Source organism: Triticum urartu, chromosome 2 (genome assembly GCF_003073215.2).
Source record: "Triticum urartu cultivar G1812 chromosome 2, Tu2.1, whole genome shotgun sequence".
In the NCBI taxonomy this organism is placed as follows: Eukaryota; Viridiplantae; Streptophyta; class Magnoliopsida; order Poales; family Poaceae; genus Triticum; species Triticum urartu.
In genome coordinates, this window is record NC_053023.1 from 663,189,082 (window position 1) to 663,202,673 (window position 13,592).

Genomic DNA, 13,592 nt, shown 5'->3' on the forward strand with positions numbered 1-13,592 from the left:
AAAGGGGGTAATAAGAGAGGGGACAGAGGGAGAGGGGGAGAAGATAGAGGCAAACCTGAACCACCTCAACCTCGTTGCTCCTGGTGCTCCGGTCGGCGAGCCTCCCTCCATGGCCGACCTCGCCCCCATTCGCCGCAGCACGACCTCCTTACTCCTACTTCTCAGGACAACGAGCCTTCCTCCATGGAGACCCCACTGCTTTTGCCCGCAGGTGCTGACCTTCTGCACAACCCAGGCCCGACCCGGGTGCCGCCATAAGCGACAGGGCGACGACGTCCTTCCCTGCCTCGTACTGGATCCGCGACAGCCGGTGAAGGCGCCGGGGCAATGGTAGGGAAGCAGGAGCAAAGGGGACGAGCACGCACACGCAAGGAGAAGACGCGCCGACGCAAGGGCGAGCGGAGGCGGCGACACAAGGGCGTGAGGGCAAGCGGAGGCGGCGGCGCGACAGGAAGAGTGCGAGCGCGAGTGAGGGAGTGCTAGGTCACACCCATGTCGTTATTGGATATTTTTCCAACCATGTGAAATGACGGAAATACCTTTGGCGGGGCATGAATTTACAGGCAGTGGCACGAACGAGAGGAACTATTCATTGCTAAAGCATCCAGTTTTGATCCGGCGGTCCAGATTGTCCGGAGGTTAGATCGAACGGTCCAAAACGCATCAAAAATCGAGATGAACGGCCGGATGTGCGAAATCGCTGTGAGCGCTCGGGGGCTTTGTCTTTTTTGTTTCTCGATTTTTCTCGATTGAAGTGGTTATTTACCGGAAGTAGAGTAGGGCCCACATTGAGCGATGACCGCCGAGACCCTCAAACTGTCAAACACTGACGGACAGAGTAAACACTGAAACACACACATCCACGCGGGGACAGCACGACCGACCCGCACGCACACGCGCGCGGCCCCGGCGACGTCACCGGAGGGAGACGGCGACGAGCTTCGGTCCCCACGACCTCCTCGCCGGAGCGCCCTAGGCGGCCTCCGCCATGGCTCGCCGGTCGTCGTCCTCCTCCTCGTCCGGGGCGTGGCGGTACCTCAACCCCGCCTACTACCTCAAGCGGCCCAAGCGCCTCGCGCTCCTCTTCTTCGTCTTCGTCGCCGCCACCTTCGCCTTCTGGGACCGCCAATCGCTCGTCAGCGAGTACGAGGTGCGCTCCCCCCGTCTCGCCCCTGGAGAATTCTCCCCTGATCCGGGTCGGAACCGCGGGGATCTGATTGAATTTGGTTCTTGCGGCCAAGTAGCTTCGAATTCGTCGCGGCGCTGGTTGGGCGCTGGATCTGGGTTTAGCGATGACTTGTGGTTTGAGCCGTCGGGATAAATGGGTTTAGGCTTGTCTGCCTATCTGGGGTTCATTTGGGAGAGATTGTGCCGAGGATCTGGCAGTCCGGTTGAATCTTGACGCTTTTGTCTGAGATTTGATCTTTTGAGCGAGTGGATCTTATGAGGGGCCACTAGGCTATAGCTCAACTATACGTGTGTAACGATTATTGGTATTAGTTTAGATTTCTTTCCAGCTTTGACTGTAAATTTGGCGAAGAATTGTACGTCTTTACAATCCTAGAATTAGTGGGATGAATATGGGTACAGTGAGGTACTTTAGCAGCTTAGAATTTTCTCAGGCGGGGAGACCTTAACTGTTTTAGTTAATCCGGGGAAATAATCCAGACCTTGCCATGTTTCTCAATTACTACATGGTGTAGATTTGGAGAACATAATACTAGTTGGAACATTATTATATATGGCACATGCAACTTTATGATTGTGGTTTGTAGTGAAACTGTTCATTGAATAGCTGTTGTATTCTGAGGAGTGACTGTAACTCTGATTGCCCTATTATGTTAGTATAGTCATATAGAGACTCATATTGGTTTAAGCTTGGCAAGATACAAATGTTCATTGGGACTTGTTATGAGTAATTAAATAATTTGGTGGATGCGAGTATGCGACACGTGAGCTGTACTATTTATACTACCGTTTGTTAGATATGCTAGTTAAGTTGATCCAGTTCTCAGTAACCGGATGAGTGAAATCTGAATTGGATGTAAGGTTGATATCCCATCTGCTAGTTAGAAATGCTATTTATTTGGTCTTTTCTCTATTGTAGTGCCCTTCTTGTGTGAGAGTGAATGAAGGTATAGTATTCAGTCAAGAAATTTTCGTAACGGCTCATGTATTTGACGTCATCACGGATGGCAAGGTATAGTGTGGCATTAGATTATTGTAGTTCATTGCCACTGTTACTGTGATCAGTAGGTATAGTTGGGAGTTGCGTGTGTATGGCTGTTGTGACATATTATTTGATTTAATTCGACTAATATAAATCTTTCTTAAATATGCATATACCTCTTACATTCCTATATCACTTGAGTTCCTTGTCAAATGTAAAGCTTAAGAACCTGAGCATCACTATAATTAGCGCTATCCAAAAGCAGCATGTGGCCAAGTTGAATTGTGCTTGTTGGCATGATAACTATGACTGCTAAATGTGAATGAATAAGGATGAGGTTTTGGGATGCACTTGATAAATGTGTTCTTGCCGCTTCATTTAATTGGTACCATCTGTACTCCGTAGACATGCAGTTCAGCTTCTTTTTTTTTTTTGAAGAAAGGCATTGACTGTCATTTTATATTTCATTATTCATTGCTTGTTTTTCAACCTTATTTACTGTATTAATCTAATTTCTGTTTTCCTGTGTTGCAGTCTGAGATTTCCCAATTACAAAATGAAATAAATCAGTTGCATGGTCAGGTATGTACTATTGCAATATTTGTAACTTCCATGCTGGTTTACTTTCTTTCTTCCTTTTAATCAACATTATTCTTTTTCCTTTGAAAATTTAGCGCATTTTCTGTCTATGTAGTTAAGGAAGGCTGGTGTTCAACTGGAGGAAAATCCAGCAACTGAAATTCCCAGAAAAGATCTTGTAGAGATTGATCCTATTAATAATGAAAGGAGGGAAAAGGTTAAGGATGCTATGCTCCATGCCTGGAATTCCTATGTAAAGTATGCATGGGGAATGGATGAGCTTCAGGTATTTTAGTAATTCTGCTCTATAATTTGTTTTCATTTTCAATTTGTCTCGAAAAACTCCACAATGTTTTCGTTCTTCACCTTTTCAGCCGCAATCAAAGAATGGTGTTAATAGCTTTGGTGGTCTCGGGGCAACTCTTGTGGACTCGCTAGATACACTGTATATAATGGGCCTAAGAGATGAGTTTCAGAAGGCCAGAGAGTGAGTTCCACTTGTATTGAACCATGCAGAGATTTCAAAATGCTGCAGCTGGTTCTTTCGTTTCATCCATTACCAAAATTAGCATTTGATTTTAGTTTGCTTTTATGAAAGTTCAGTTCTGTACACGAAGCTGTGCCGTCATCTCCTTTTATTATTACATGATGTATAGATATGAATTCCCTAATTTGAAAATGAAGCTCATTATATACTCGAATTGGATGACCTTGGTATCGAGTGGCTTGTCGGCCTGTTGATGGAAGGCACACCATAAGGAGGTGCCAAGAGATAACAACACTGCTTGTATAGCTGGCCACCCAACAAGGATATCTAAAGCTACCAATCTTTTAAGACAGTTTCTATCTGGTCCACTGGAGATAAAGATATGCATTTAACTAATTAGGCTATGTTACCTTGAACTTCCTAATGTAAAAACATGCATTGGACTAATCCAATTAATAGGATATGATTCTAGCAATTCCATAGTTCTCATGGCCCTCAGGGGTGGTCAAGGGGGCTTGTCTAGGTGCATGGCTATTACAAGGCTTATTGGGCATTTATGTATTTTGTCCATATATTCCCTCTATGTTACAGGATAATCCGAAGGGTCTTCTTGACTATCTTTTTGTTGGGCAGTCTATTGGTTTCATGGCTTTCATCTGTTCTATCCATGCAATAAAAGACTAATATTTTATTAATGTATTAGATCTTTAGTGTCTCCGTTTCTTTTGTATCATCTCACATCATACTATTCCTTGCAGCCATTTGAATACTTTGTTGTGATTTATGTCATACTCCTGATCTGACTTGTGTCCATTTCATGATAATAGCTGGGTGGCAGAGTCATTAAGCTTTGACAAGGATTATGACGCAAGCGTTTTTGAAACGACCATAAGGTTGCATTACAAGGTTTATCTTTGTTATAGTATTCTTGCAGATATTTGGCTGCATAGGTCTATGCCATGTAGCCATATCACATTATGATTTACTAGCTTAACTGTCTAAGCTTCTGTTATATATTCGTATTTAGGGTTGTTGGAGGTCTCCTCAGTGCATATGATATGTCGGGTGACAAAGTATTTCTAGAAAAGGCGAAGGATATCGCTGATCGATTGTTACCTGCCTGGGATACAACATCTGGTATCCCTTATAATTCAATCAACTTAGCTCATGGCCGAGCTCATAATTTTGGATGGACCAACGTGAGTAACTGATGCTCTATTTTCCATTAAGTACCTACTGCCGCTGCAAGTTCCTTCCAAACACACGAATATTACAATCATGTTTATTTACCAGCAAACCAGTAAGCTTCAATTTTATACCCAGGCTTAGAAATCCATCTCAAGCCTCAATGCTCAAATACACAAGTCATTAACAGGCTACTGAGCGTTGATCTCTGCGGCACAACTTGCCATTGAGAATTACTATCAAATATTGTCTTTTTTATGACACATTTCACCTGAACCTATTTTGTTTTCTGTAATGGACAATGAATCATATGCTTTATTATTTCTGCAGGGTGATAGTATCCTTGCGGATTCTGGAACGGAGCAGCTTGAATTTATAGCTTTGTCCCAGAGAACCGGAGATCCTAAATATCAGCTGAAGGTTAGTATTTCACTCATCGTACCAATTTTATGTAATTTGCTGGGACAATTCTTTGTTACTAAGTGTTGTAGCTAGTTTTGTGCAAAACATAGCTACCAGCCACAATCAAGAGTGGGAAGTTCTCTTCTTGGATTCGTAGTGCCAATCTACTGCTATTTTTTGCTAGTAAAATTCCCACGTATGTCTGGCATGTTTATACATTCAAATGCATCCTATATGTCTTCTTTTTTGGCCTCTTTTTTTCAGTATTGATCTCTCATGTTTGTTGCCAAAATATGATTCTAGGCAGAAAATGTCATCCGTCAGCTTCAGAAGATATATCCAAGTGACGGCTTACTTCCTATCTACATAAATCCTCAATCAGGACAAGCATCATACTCAACAATAACATTCGGTGCTATGGGAGATAGGTAATGCTATTTGTCCTACTATTTGAACCAAATTGTATTCTTCCTCAAATAGTGGTGCCCTATTTTTGCCATTCGACCATGTAATATTTTGTGCAAATTGTTAAGCAAGTTTGATCTATCTTATTGGACCATGGATAATTTTTTTTATCACATGTTCGGTTGATATTGACTCCAAAAGATAAAAATAACTCATATTTGCATGCACGTTTCAGCTTCTACGAGTACTTGCTCAAGGTCTGGATTCAGGGGAATAAAACCGAGAGCGTAAAACATTACAGGTGCGGGCTTGACTTCACAATTCATCATAATCCTTTTCATCATTTTTTAGTGAAAAGTCTATTTATTCTGCTTTGTAACGTGATTAATATTTCCATTTGCGGTGCTTAACTCAGACAAATGTGGGAGACATCAATGGAAGGTTTAATAAGCTTGACCAGGCAAACTACACCCTCTAATTACACATATATCTGCGAGAAAAGTGGTGGCTCGTTATCTCACAAGGTAAAGAATCTCCATTCTGTTGATTTTCAGCAGGATGCTTTCTAAAGCTTATCTGGCATTGTCTCTCTAAAGTTCTGACTGGTTCAGCTTGTGACCGACACAGATGGATGAACTTGCATGCTTCGCCCCTGGTATGCTGGCACTTGGAGCCTCTGGTTATGGGCCTGAAAAAGCTAAACAAATTATGAATCTGGCAGAAGAGGTAAATCCTCTTAAGGAATCTCATTTCCGTATCCAATATTTCTAACTATTGCATATGGTTTTGTTCTGTTTGTCCATCTGATTTCCTTTTCCTATTCTCTTTATAGCTTGCTCGGACCTGTTATAACTTCTACCAAACAACTCCCACAAAGTTGGCTGGAGAGAATTATTATTTCCATGCTGGACAGGTAGTGTGTGGGCCCTTATCTTCTTTCTAGCAATCCAGTACCATGGCATCAACTCTTTTGTTAAAAACAATGTCATCAACTAGTGGTACTTTCCAACTTCATAGGATATGAACGTGGGCACGTCATGGAATATCCTGAGACCCGAGACTGTGGAATCACTCATGTACCTGTGGCGCCTTACGGGGAACAAAACATACCAAGATTGGGGATGGGACATATTCCAGGCATTTGAGAAGAACTCCCGCATAGCATCTGGATATGTGGGACTAAGAGATGTAAGTTCTTAGTGGCACCTTCCATCCTTGAATTTCCCCACTGGAAACACCTGCCTTACACTAACAAAACTTACTGCAATGTTTCGATCTCAGGTGAATAGTGGTGAAAAGGACGACAAGATGCAGACCTTCTTCCTAGCAGAGACGCTCAAGTACCTCTATCTGCTGTTCTCCCCTCCGTCAGTCGTATCTTTCGACGAGTGGGTCTTCAACACTGAAGCTCACCCTTTGAGAATCGTTCCAACACATGGTAGCAACGGCCAGTCAATTGAAACTGCAACACCAGTGGTCCGACCGTTCGGTAGGAAGCAAGGGAAACAGGGGTAGGCCTGAACAACAGAGCAGAGGATTTTTGCATCCGCCGTGTGATTGTGACCTGCCTTGTTGAGAACGTTACGTTACGATGGGAATTTCTTCCTGCAGCGGCAAGGGTTGCAAATCACGGCACTAGGCTATTTAGGCAACACAAATTGTAGGTAGAGCATCATGGATAATTTGGGGCATGCTGAACCTTCAGAGTATAACCGAAGATCAGAAGCCCCATGGAAGTTTTCATCTTCGAACTTGCCTATGCTCCGTGCGTTGTTGATTTGCAACACATATGTAACTTAGTGTCCATAGGTTGTTCCTTTCATGGGGCTCTCCTGGAGTTGTATCCTTATTGTTTTGATTATATGATATATAAAAGGGGTTGTGTTTCCTTTCAGTATCTACATTTTGTTAGGACTTTTGGAAACAGTGGCTGCATTTAAGAGAAAAAAAGTATGTGGGCCTGTATTTGCAGACCGTTTTCTGTGCTACCTGGTGAGAATATATTCGTGGAATGTAGTAACGATGTGGAATTAAAATGAATAAGCGATCGTCCATAAAAAAACCGAAGGAATTATTGTGCTTATTTAGGAGGGTCAGTGTCAAAAATAAATTGACAATTCTACTATCCCTGTGTTTCAATATTTTGTTGATTTATACACATGTTTGGTGGCGCGTCTATTTTTCTGCTTGGGCATCCCAAGATGGAAATTAATCTCGATTTGCAAAGGCTATCTGTGTATTGTATTTCATTTTTAACGCCATTTGGCCCAGGGCTGTTAACATGTAAATTTGTAAGGGCGTCCATAACCATAAACCATAGTGCATTGGAATATTTTGAAAGGAAAAACGTGGCCATATTTTCATACCATGGTCAAGGTGGTGACCAGGTTTGGGATGGTTTGATGCTGCATACATTGGAGATGCCCTAATGCACCTTATAGATGTTAATTCCTCGGCAATAACTACACCTTCTCTGCAAACAAACAAAAACAATAGCCACACTGGTAATAAGGAAAATAAGAGGCAGCAGCTGGCATGTGGAGTTTGATGAAGCAATGAAGTCTGCACTCACACCCAATCTATAAATAACTACCTTCCTCCTATAGTAGAAGCAATGCTTGAAACTATGGTAGAGGCACTTCTCTTTTTACAGGCGTGTGGCAGTGTGAGGCAATCACACATAATGTCAATATGAGGAAGTCTAATAGGAGAGCAAAAATGTCCAGCACAATGAGTGCAACACCGATACTTGGTGCGGACAATTTTTTTTAGAAATGGGATGTATTGGAAATTTCAGTTAGAGTTAGAGGCCATTGACACGTCCAGTATCATAAGGAATTGGAAGCACATACATTCTCCCATCCATCAACTTTATACTGCGATGAGTGGGTCTTCGACACTGAAGTTCACCCATTAGGAATCTTGTGATACATGATATCGAACCAACCAACTGGCTCTCCAATGTCAGTTGTCCAATTCTTTTGGAGGAAGCAAGGAAAACATGGGTCGGACTCGGAGGGTTATTTTCATGTGTCGTGCTATTGTGTCCTGCCTGGTTAAGAACTTCACGTTACAGGGCAGAATTTCTTACTGGAGTATCAAGGGTTGCATATCATGGTATTAGGCTATTTAAGCAACACAGTTATACGATACTCCGTGTATGTCTACTCCAAAAGAGGGAGTTGGTAATCACGCTTCACTACCACCAACACTATATTACACCCGCGAGCGTCTTACAGCCGACTTATTTGAAGCGTGCATTAACTCAATTAAATCAGCATTTCCTCAAAACAACATCATGCACTAATTCATTCAAATCAAATCTTTTAAAAAGAAATCTCAACTGAATCCAAACTTTCATTTCCTTCCACTACTCATACTCAAACCAAATCAAATCTTACCAGAACATCAACTAATCAAAGTTGACTGGCCCATTTGACGTGTGCACACGTTTTTTCTTCTTCTATGTTTTGTTTTTGGTTTCCTTTTTTCTGCTTTATTTTTTATATGGCCAACCTAATATTTTGTGCTCGGCATTATCAGAATTGGCACAGACATGTATGTCATGCTTAGTTGGTAGCATCGCTTTCATTCCGGATATACCTTTCCCATCGATTTTTTTTTCTATCGCACCAATTTATTTTAACCGATTTCTAGCCCACTAACCTCTTTAATCCGGCTTTTCTGCCAATCTAATAATGTCGTCATATCTTCTCCTAAAGGGGTAGTTGATAGTCCCGCCTCACTACCACCAACAGTATATTACGCCGCGAGCGGCCCATTTGGCGCGTGCATTAACTCAACTAAATCAATATTTTTTCAAAACAACGTCATGCATTAATTCATTCAAATAAAATCTCAACTAAATCTAAATCTAAAATTTCCTTTCCTTCCACTACAAATACCCAAATCAAATCAAATCTTACCAAAACATCAACTATAATCAAAATTGCCTGACCCATTTGACATGTGCATGTGTTTTTCTTTTTCATTTTTTATATGTTTCATTTTTTTGGTTTATTCTTTTCTGTTTTATTTTTCTATGACCAGACTAATAATTTGTGCTCGGCACTATCGGAATCGACCTGTACGTCATGGCTAGTTGGTAGCGTTGCCTTCATTTCTGTTAAATCTCCCCCATCGAACTTTTTCTATCCCACCAATTTATTTTAACTGACTTTTAACCCACCGATCTATTTAATCCGGGTTTTTTCTGCCAAATTAGTAATGTCGTTATGGAAAGTAATCAATCACGATGATCTCTAACAAACCTTTAAACACCAAATCTATGGAAAGGAATCAATATTGGATAACACAGGGCAATATTTATGGAAATGAATCAACGTTTGATTACACAACCCAACCCGTTTTCAGTATTGGTTTGAATCCCTGCACTCCGGTTAATTACCCACAACAAAGTGGCCAACCAGGTGGTTAAATTTTGCCTCATCCGTTTAATTCACATCACCCTTTCACACTAGTTTTTTCTCCCTCACACGTAATTCCCCTTCCTCTGTCGACCCAACTCATCTCTTTCTCTCTCAAAAAAAAAATCATCACTCTATCGGTCTCTCAAATTCTCCCGTTGCTCGACTATCTTTTTTCTAGGGTTCCTCAACACCGTCACCCCTTTGCCACACCTGCTACCGCCAGCTGGTGGCCGAGATCAAGCTCATCGAGTGTGGCCTAGTCGAGGCCCCGACTCGCGGGACGACGAAGCTAGCGCCATCACCTCACCCCGGTGTAGGGTGTGTCTGTGAGCGCGGTGTGGGCAGCGAGGAGCTCCGCGAGGGCTCTCCGTCCGCCCACCCATTACTCGGTCATGGCCACGCACATTGTAGATGCGGTGCTGCTCCACCCCTCCATGGTAGTCGCCACGTCCTCCTCCACCTCCTCGGTGCCCTAAACCCCCCACCCTCCAGAGACGCGGGCCAGCTAGGGCGATCCTTCTGTCCACCCCTCCTCGGCCATGGCCATGCCGCACTACCTCTGTCAGAAACACCCCTTCCGTTCACCTTTGTAGTTAACTTTCTTATAGATGAAGTCAATCCTCGAATATCTGTTTATTGGAACCATTAGATTTATTAGTAGTTTTAGTCATGACATTTCAAGAGGGCCTGACATGAAGGAAAGAAACCCCTATCCCTTTTAAATCATGTAACGGTAAGGGGGTGACACTCTTGGACGGTGAGAAATTATTGACGTTTGGTAATGAAAATAGTATTATATGAAGAATATTATAGAAATATAATTGCATGAAAATAAAGTTCAACTATTGCTGTCATATTTTTTGGCCATACCTATATATTTACAACCCTCTTATTTCTATTATTACACTGTTCTTCGCTATACATGATAGTTCAACTATGAAATTGATTACAACTTACATGCATACTGAGCAAACTTTCCTAACAGAACCACTTCAGACTCAAATGGAGAATCTGCAGTTGTGTCAGACACACCACCGCAAACCCTATTGTGTATGTCACAATTCCCAGCAACAACCGTTTATGATGGTACAATGCCACGATCACTAGGGACATGGATTCGAGGAGGAGAAGATGGTAGCTATCGACAAGGATTCAAGAAGGACCAGACACCACAGTAGTGGTTGTAATATTAGCCGAGATGAATTTGAAAAAAATAGAGTCGATATGTGGAGGTAAATATACGATAGATTTTTGCTGGAGAGAACAGATCGATGTGTATGCACTAATAGCATTTGCTTCATGAAGCATGCTATTAAATTTGTATTACTTTTTTATTCTTTGTTTTGTGTTATAAAACGTATTAAAAAAAGTATAGACCAGCCAGCACCTCATGGTGTATAAGAATTTGTAGTAATATAATATGTTTCATGTGAGAAGATTGGTGAAAGTGCATGTTGATGGAATTTGAGTATTGAGGGATAAATTAGTATTACTATGTAACTACCCTTGCATCACTTAGTGAAATATGGGAGGACACACATCTTTCACATGCACGAGAGTGGATTAATAAAATTAGTGTGAATAAGTTGAAGAACTATCATACCATGGCAATGGCATACATATTTGATGATATTTGTTGTAAATAAGGGGGTCCACAACACTCAGATGGGAAGGCGGTTGCCACCCTTGTCCCTTGCCGCTGGCCTGCCACGGTGGCGTCGATCACTGGCTCACTTAGAACACGAGTTAGTGAATTTTATGATAAGAGTGAGGGTTGAGAGTGAGCGGGATGAGTGTTGGGGTTGGTCTGTTCAGTTACGACTATCTGAGCAAGATAATTTCCCTACTTAGAAAATGTGGCAAATTGCATTCCTTAGTGGTGGTTTTGCAGCAAATTGCATGAGCGAGTCGTTCATATTTTTTCATCAAGTCGCTTAATTTTTTGGTTGGGATAGAAGGGTAAATGCATTGGTTGGTTTCTTCAAAAGTTAATAACAAATGTTTTTTTGGTTAGGATAGAATGGTAAATGCATCGGTTGGCTACTTCAAGAGTTAATATAACAGACACGGTGTCGTATCAGTTCCATGCCCAACAATGGACATCATATTTTTGTTTCGTGGTAATGCACGACATTCAAATGTATGTTACAACGTGGCAATGGCTTAGGAGACATCAGATCTGGCTTCTGGGCTGGGGGGACGCACATGCCTCCTCCCCCTTAATGGTGGTGGCAGATCATTACAAACATTGGGGGAGGGATCAAGGCGGAGAGCGGGGCGGTTGGTAGGGGACTCCTCCTTGGTGGTCTGGGGGGAAGTACGCTGTGAAGGAGAGAGGGCGTCATGGCAAATGTGAGGTGGGCATGATCCGATTTTAAAGTAGAGGACTCCAGAGAGAAATGTCTTGCTACGGTAGGAAACCGAGAAGAAAGTGGAGGGTCGGACAGAAAAATGGAAGGGTGCATCATAGGGGTGGGTTTTTTTGTGTGTTGGGGCGCGTGTTGGGATAACAAGGCGGATAGTCTAAGCAACCACATTTTTGTAGGGAAACGTAGCATGTAATTTCAAAAAAAATCCTACGCTCACGCAAGATCTACCTAGGAGATGCATAGCAACGAGAGGGAGGAGTGTGTCCACGTACCCTCGTAGACCGAAAGCGGAAGCGTTTGACAACATGGTTGATGTAGTCGAACTTCTTCTAGCTCCGACCGATCAAGCACCGAATGTACGGCACCTCCGAGTTCTGCACATGTTCAACTTGATGGCGTCCCTCGCCTTCTTGATCCAACAAGGTGTCGAGGAAGTAGATGAGTTCCGTCAGCACGACGGCATGGTGACGGTAATGGTGAAGTGATTCTCGCTGGGCATCACCTAAGCACCGCAAAACTATGACCGGGGGTGTAAACCGTGGAGGGGGGCGCCGCACACGGCTAACGATTGTTGTTGTGTGTTGTAGGCGCCCCCTCCACGCATATATATAGGTGGGAGGGGAGGGGAGCAGCAAGGGTAAGCCCCAAGTAGGAGGAATCCTACTTGTTGGGGTCCTCCCTAATTCGGCCTCCCCCTTTCCATATTTCTGGAGGGGGGAAAGGGAAGAGGAAGGAGAGAAGGAAAGGGGGGGGGACCGAACCCTCTCTTTCCCTTCTCCCACTCAGTCACCTTCCTTGGGGGTGGGGGGAGGTGCCACCCCTTGTGGGCTAGTGTGCTCCCCTCCTATGGCACATATGGCCCATATCTTTCCCCCGGGGGTTCCGGTAACCCCCCGGTACTCCGATAAATACTCGATACTATCCGGAACACTTCCGGTGTCCGAATACTATCACCCTATATATCAATCTTTCCCTCTCGACCATTTCGAGGCTCCTCCTCATGTCCGTGATCTCATCCGGGACTCCGAACAATTTGGTCACCAAATCACATAACTCATATAATACTAAATCGTCATTGAACGTTAAGCGTGCGGACCCTGGACGCTATTGGTTCCTTCGCTAAGGCAATTGCTCATGTATTATCACAAAAGATTTTCATTGGACCCGATGAACTAGGTATTACACCTAGATCGGATATGAACTCCTTCATCCAGACTCCTTCATTTGTTGCTTCTGAAGCAGCTATGTGCTACCTCTTGAGCATGCGTTGGTTTTCCCTTAAAGAGGAAAGGGTGATGCAGCAAAGTAGCGTAAGTATTTCCCTCAGTTTTGAGAACCAATGTATCAATCCAGTAGGAGACTACACGCAAGTCCCTCGTACCTGCACAAACAAACAAGAACCTCGCAACCAACACGATAAAGGGGTTGTTAATCCCTTCATGGTCACTTACGAAAGTGAGATCTAATAAAAATAATAAGATAAATATTTTTGGTATTTTTGTTGTATAGATTGGAAAATAAAGATTGCAAAATAGAAATAGAAAGTTGATAGGAAAATAATATGA

At 42.9% G+C, this 13,592-nt stretch overlaps 1 protein-coding gene across 2 annotated transcripts; it reads left to right on the forward strand.

The window, feature by feature from the left end:
• Positions 1-818: 818 nt before the first annotated feature.
• On the forward strand, positions 819-7,122 carry LOC125539559 (mannosyl-oligosaccharide 1,2-alpha-mannosidase MNS1-like). Of its 2 annotated transcripts, XM_048703044.1 has the most exons (15): positions 819-1,150; positions 2,108-2,200; positions 2,705-2,752; positions 2,865-3,035; positions 3,124-3,236; positions 4,064-4,129; positions 4,264-4,435; positions 4,752-4,841; positions 5,127-5,251; positions 5,464-5,529; positions 5,644-5,752; positions 5,856-5,954; positions 6,061-6,141; positions 6,246-6,416; positions 6,510-7,122. In XM_048703044.1, the coding sequence occupies exons 1-15, from the start codon at positions 989-991 to the stop codon at positions 6,741-6,743; spliced, it is 1,800 nt and encodes a 599-aa protein (XP_048559001.1). In that variant the 5' UTR covers positions 819-988; the 3' UTR covers positions 6,744-7,122. The 2 variants fall into 2 exon arrangements, with proteins under 2 accessions (XP_048559001.1, XP_048559003.1); XM_048703046.1 differs by lacking the exon at positions 2,108-2,200 and having other exon boundaries at positions 820-1,150.
• Positions 7,123-13,592: the final 6,470 nt, after the last annotated feature.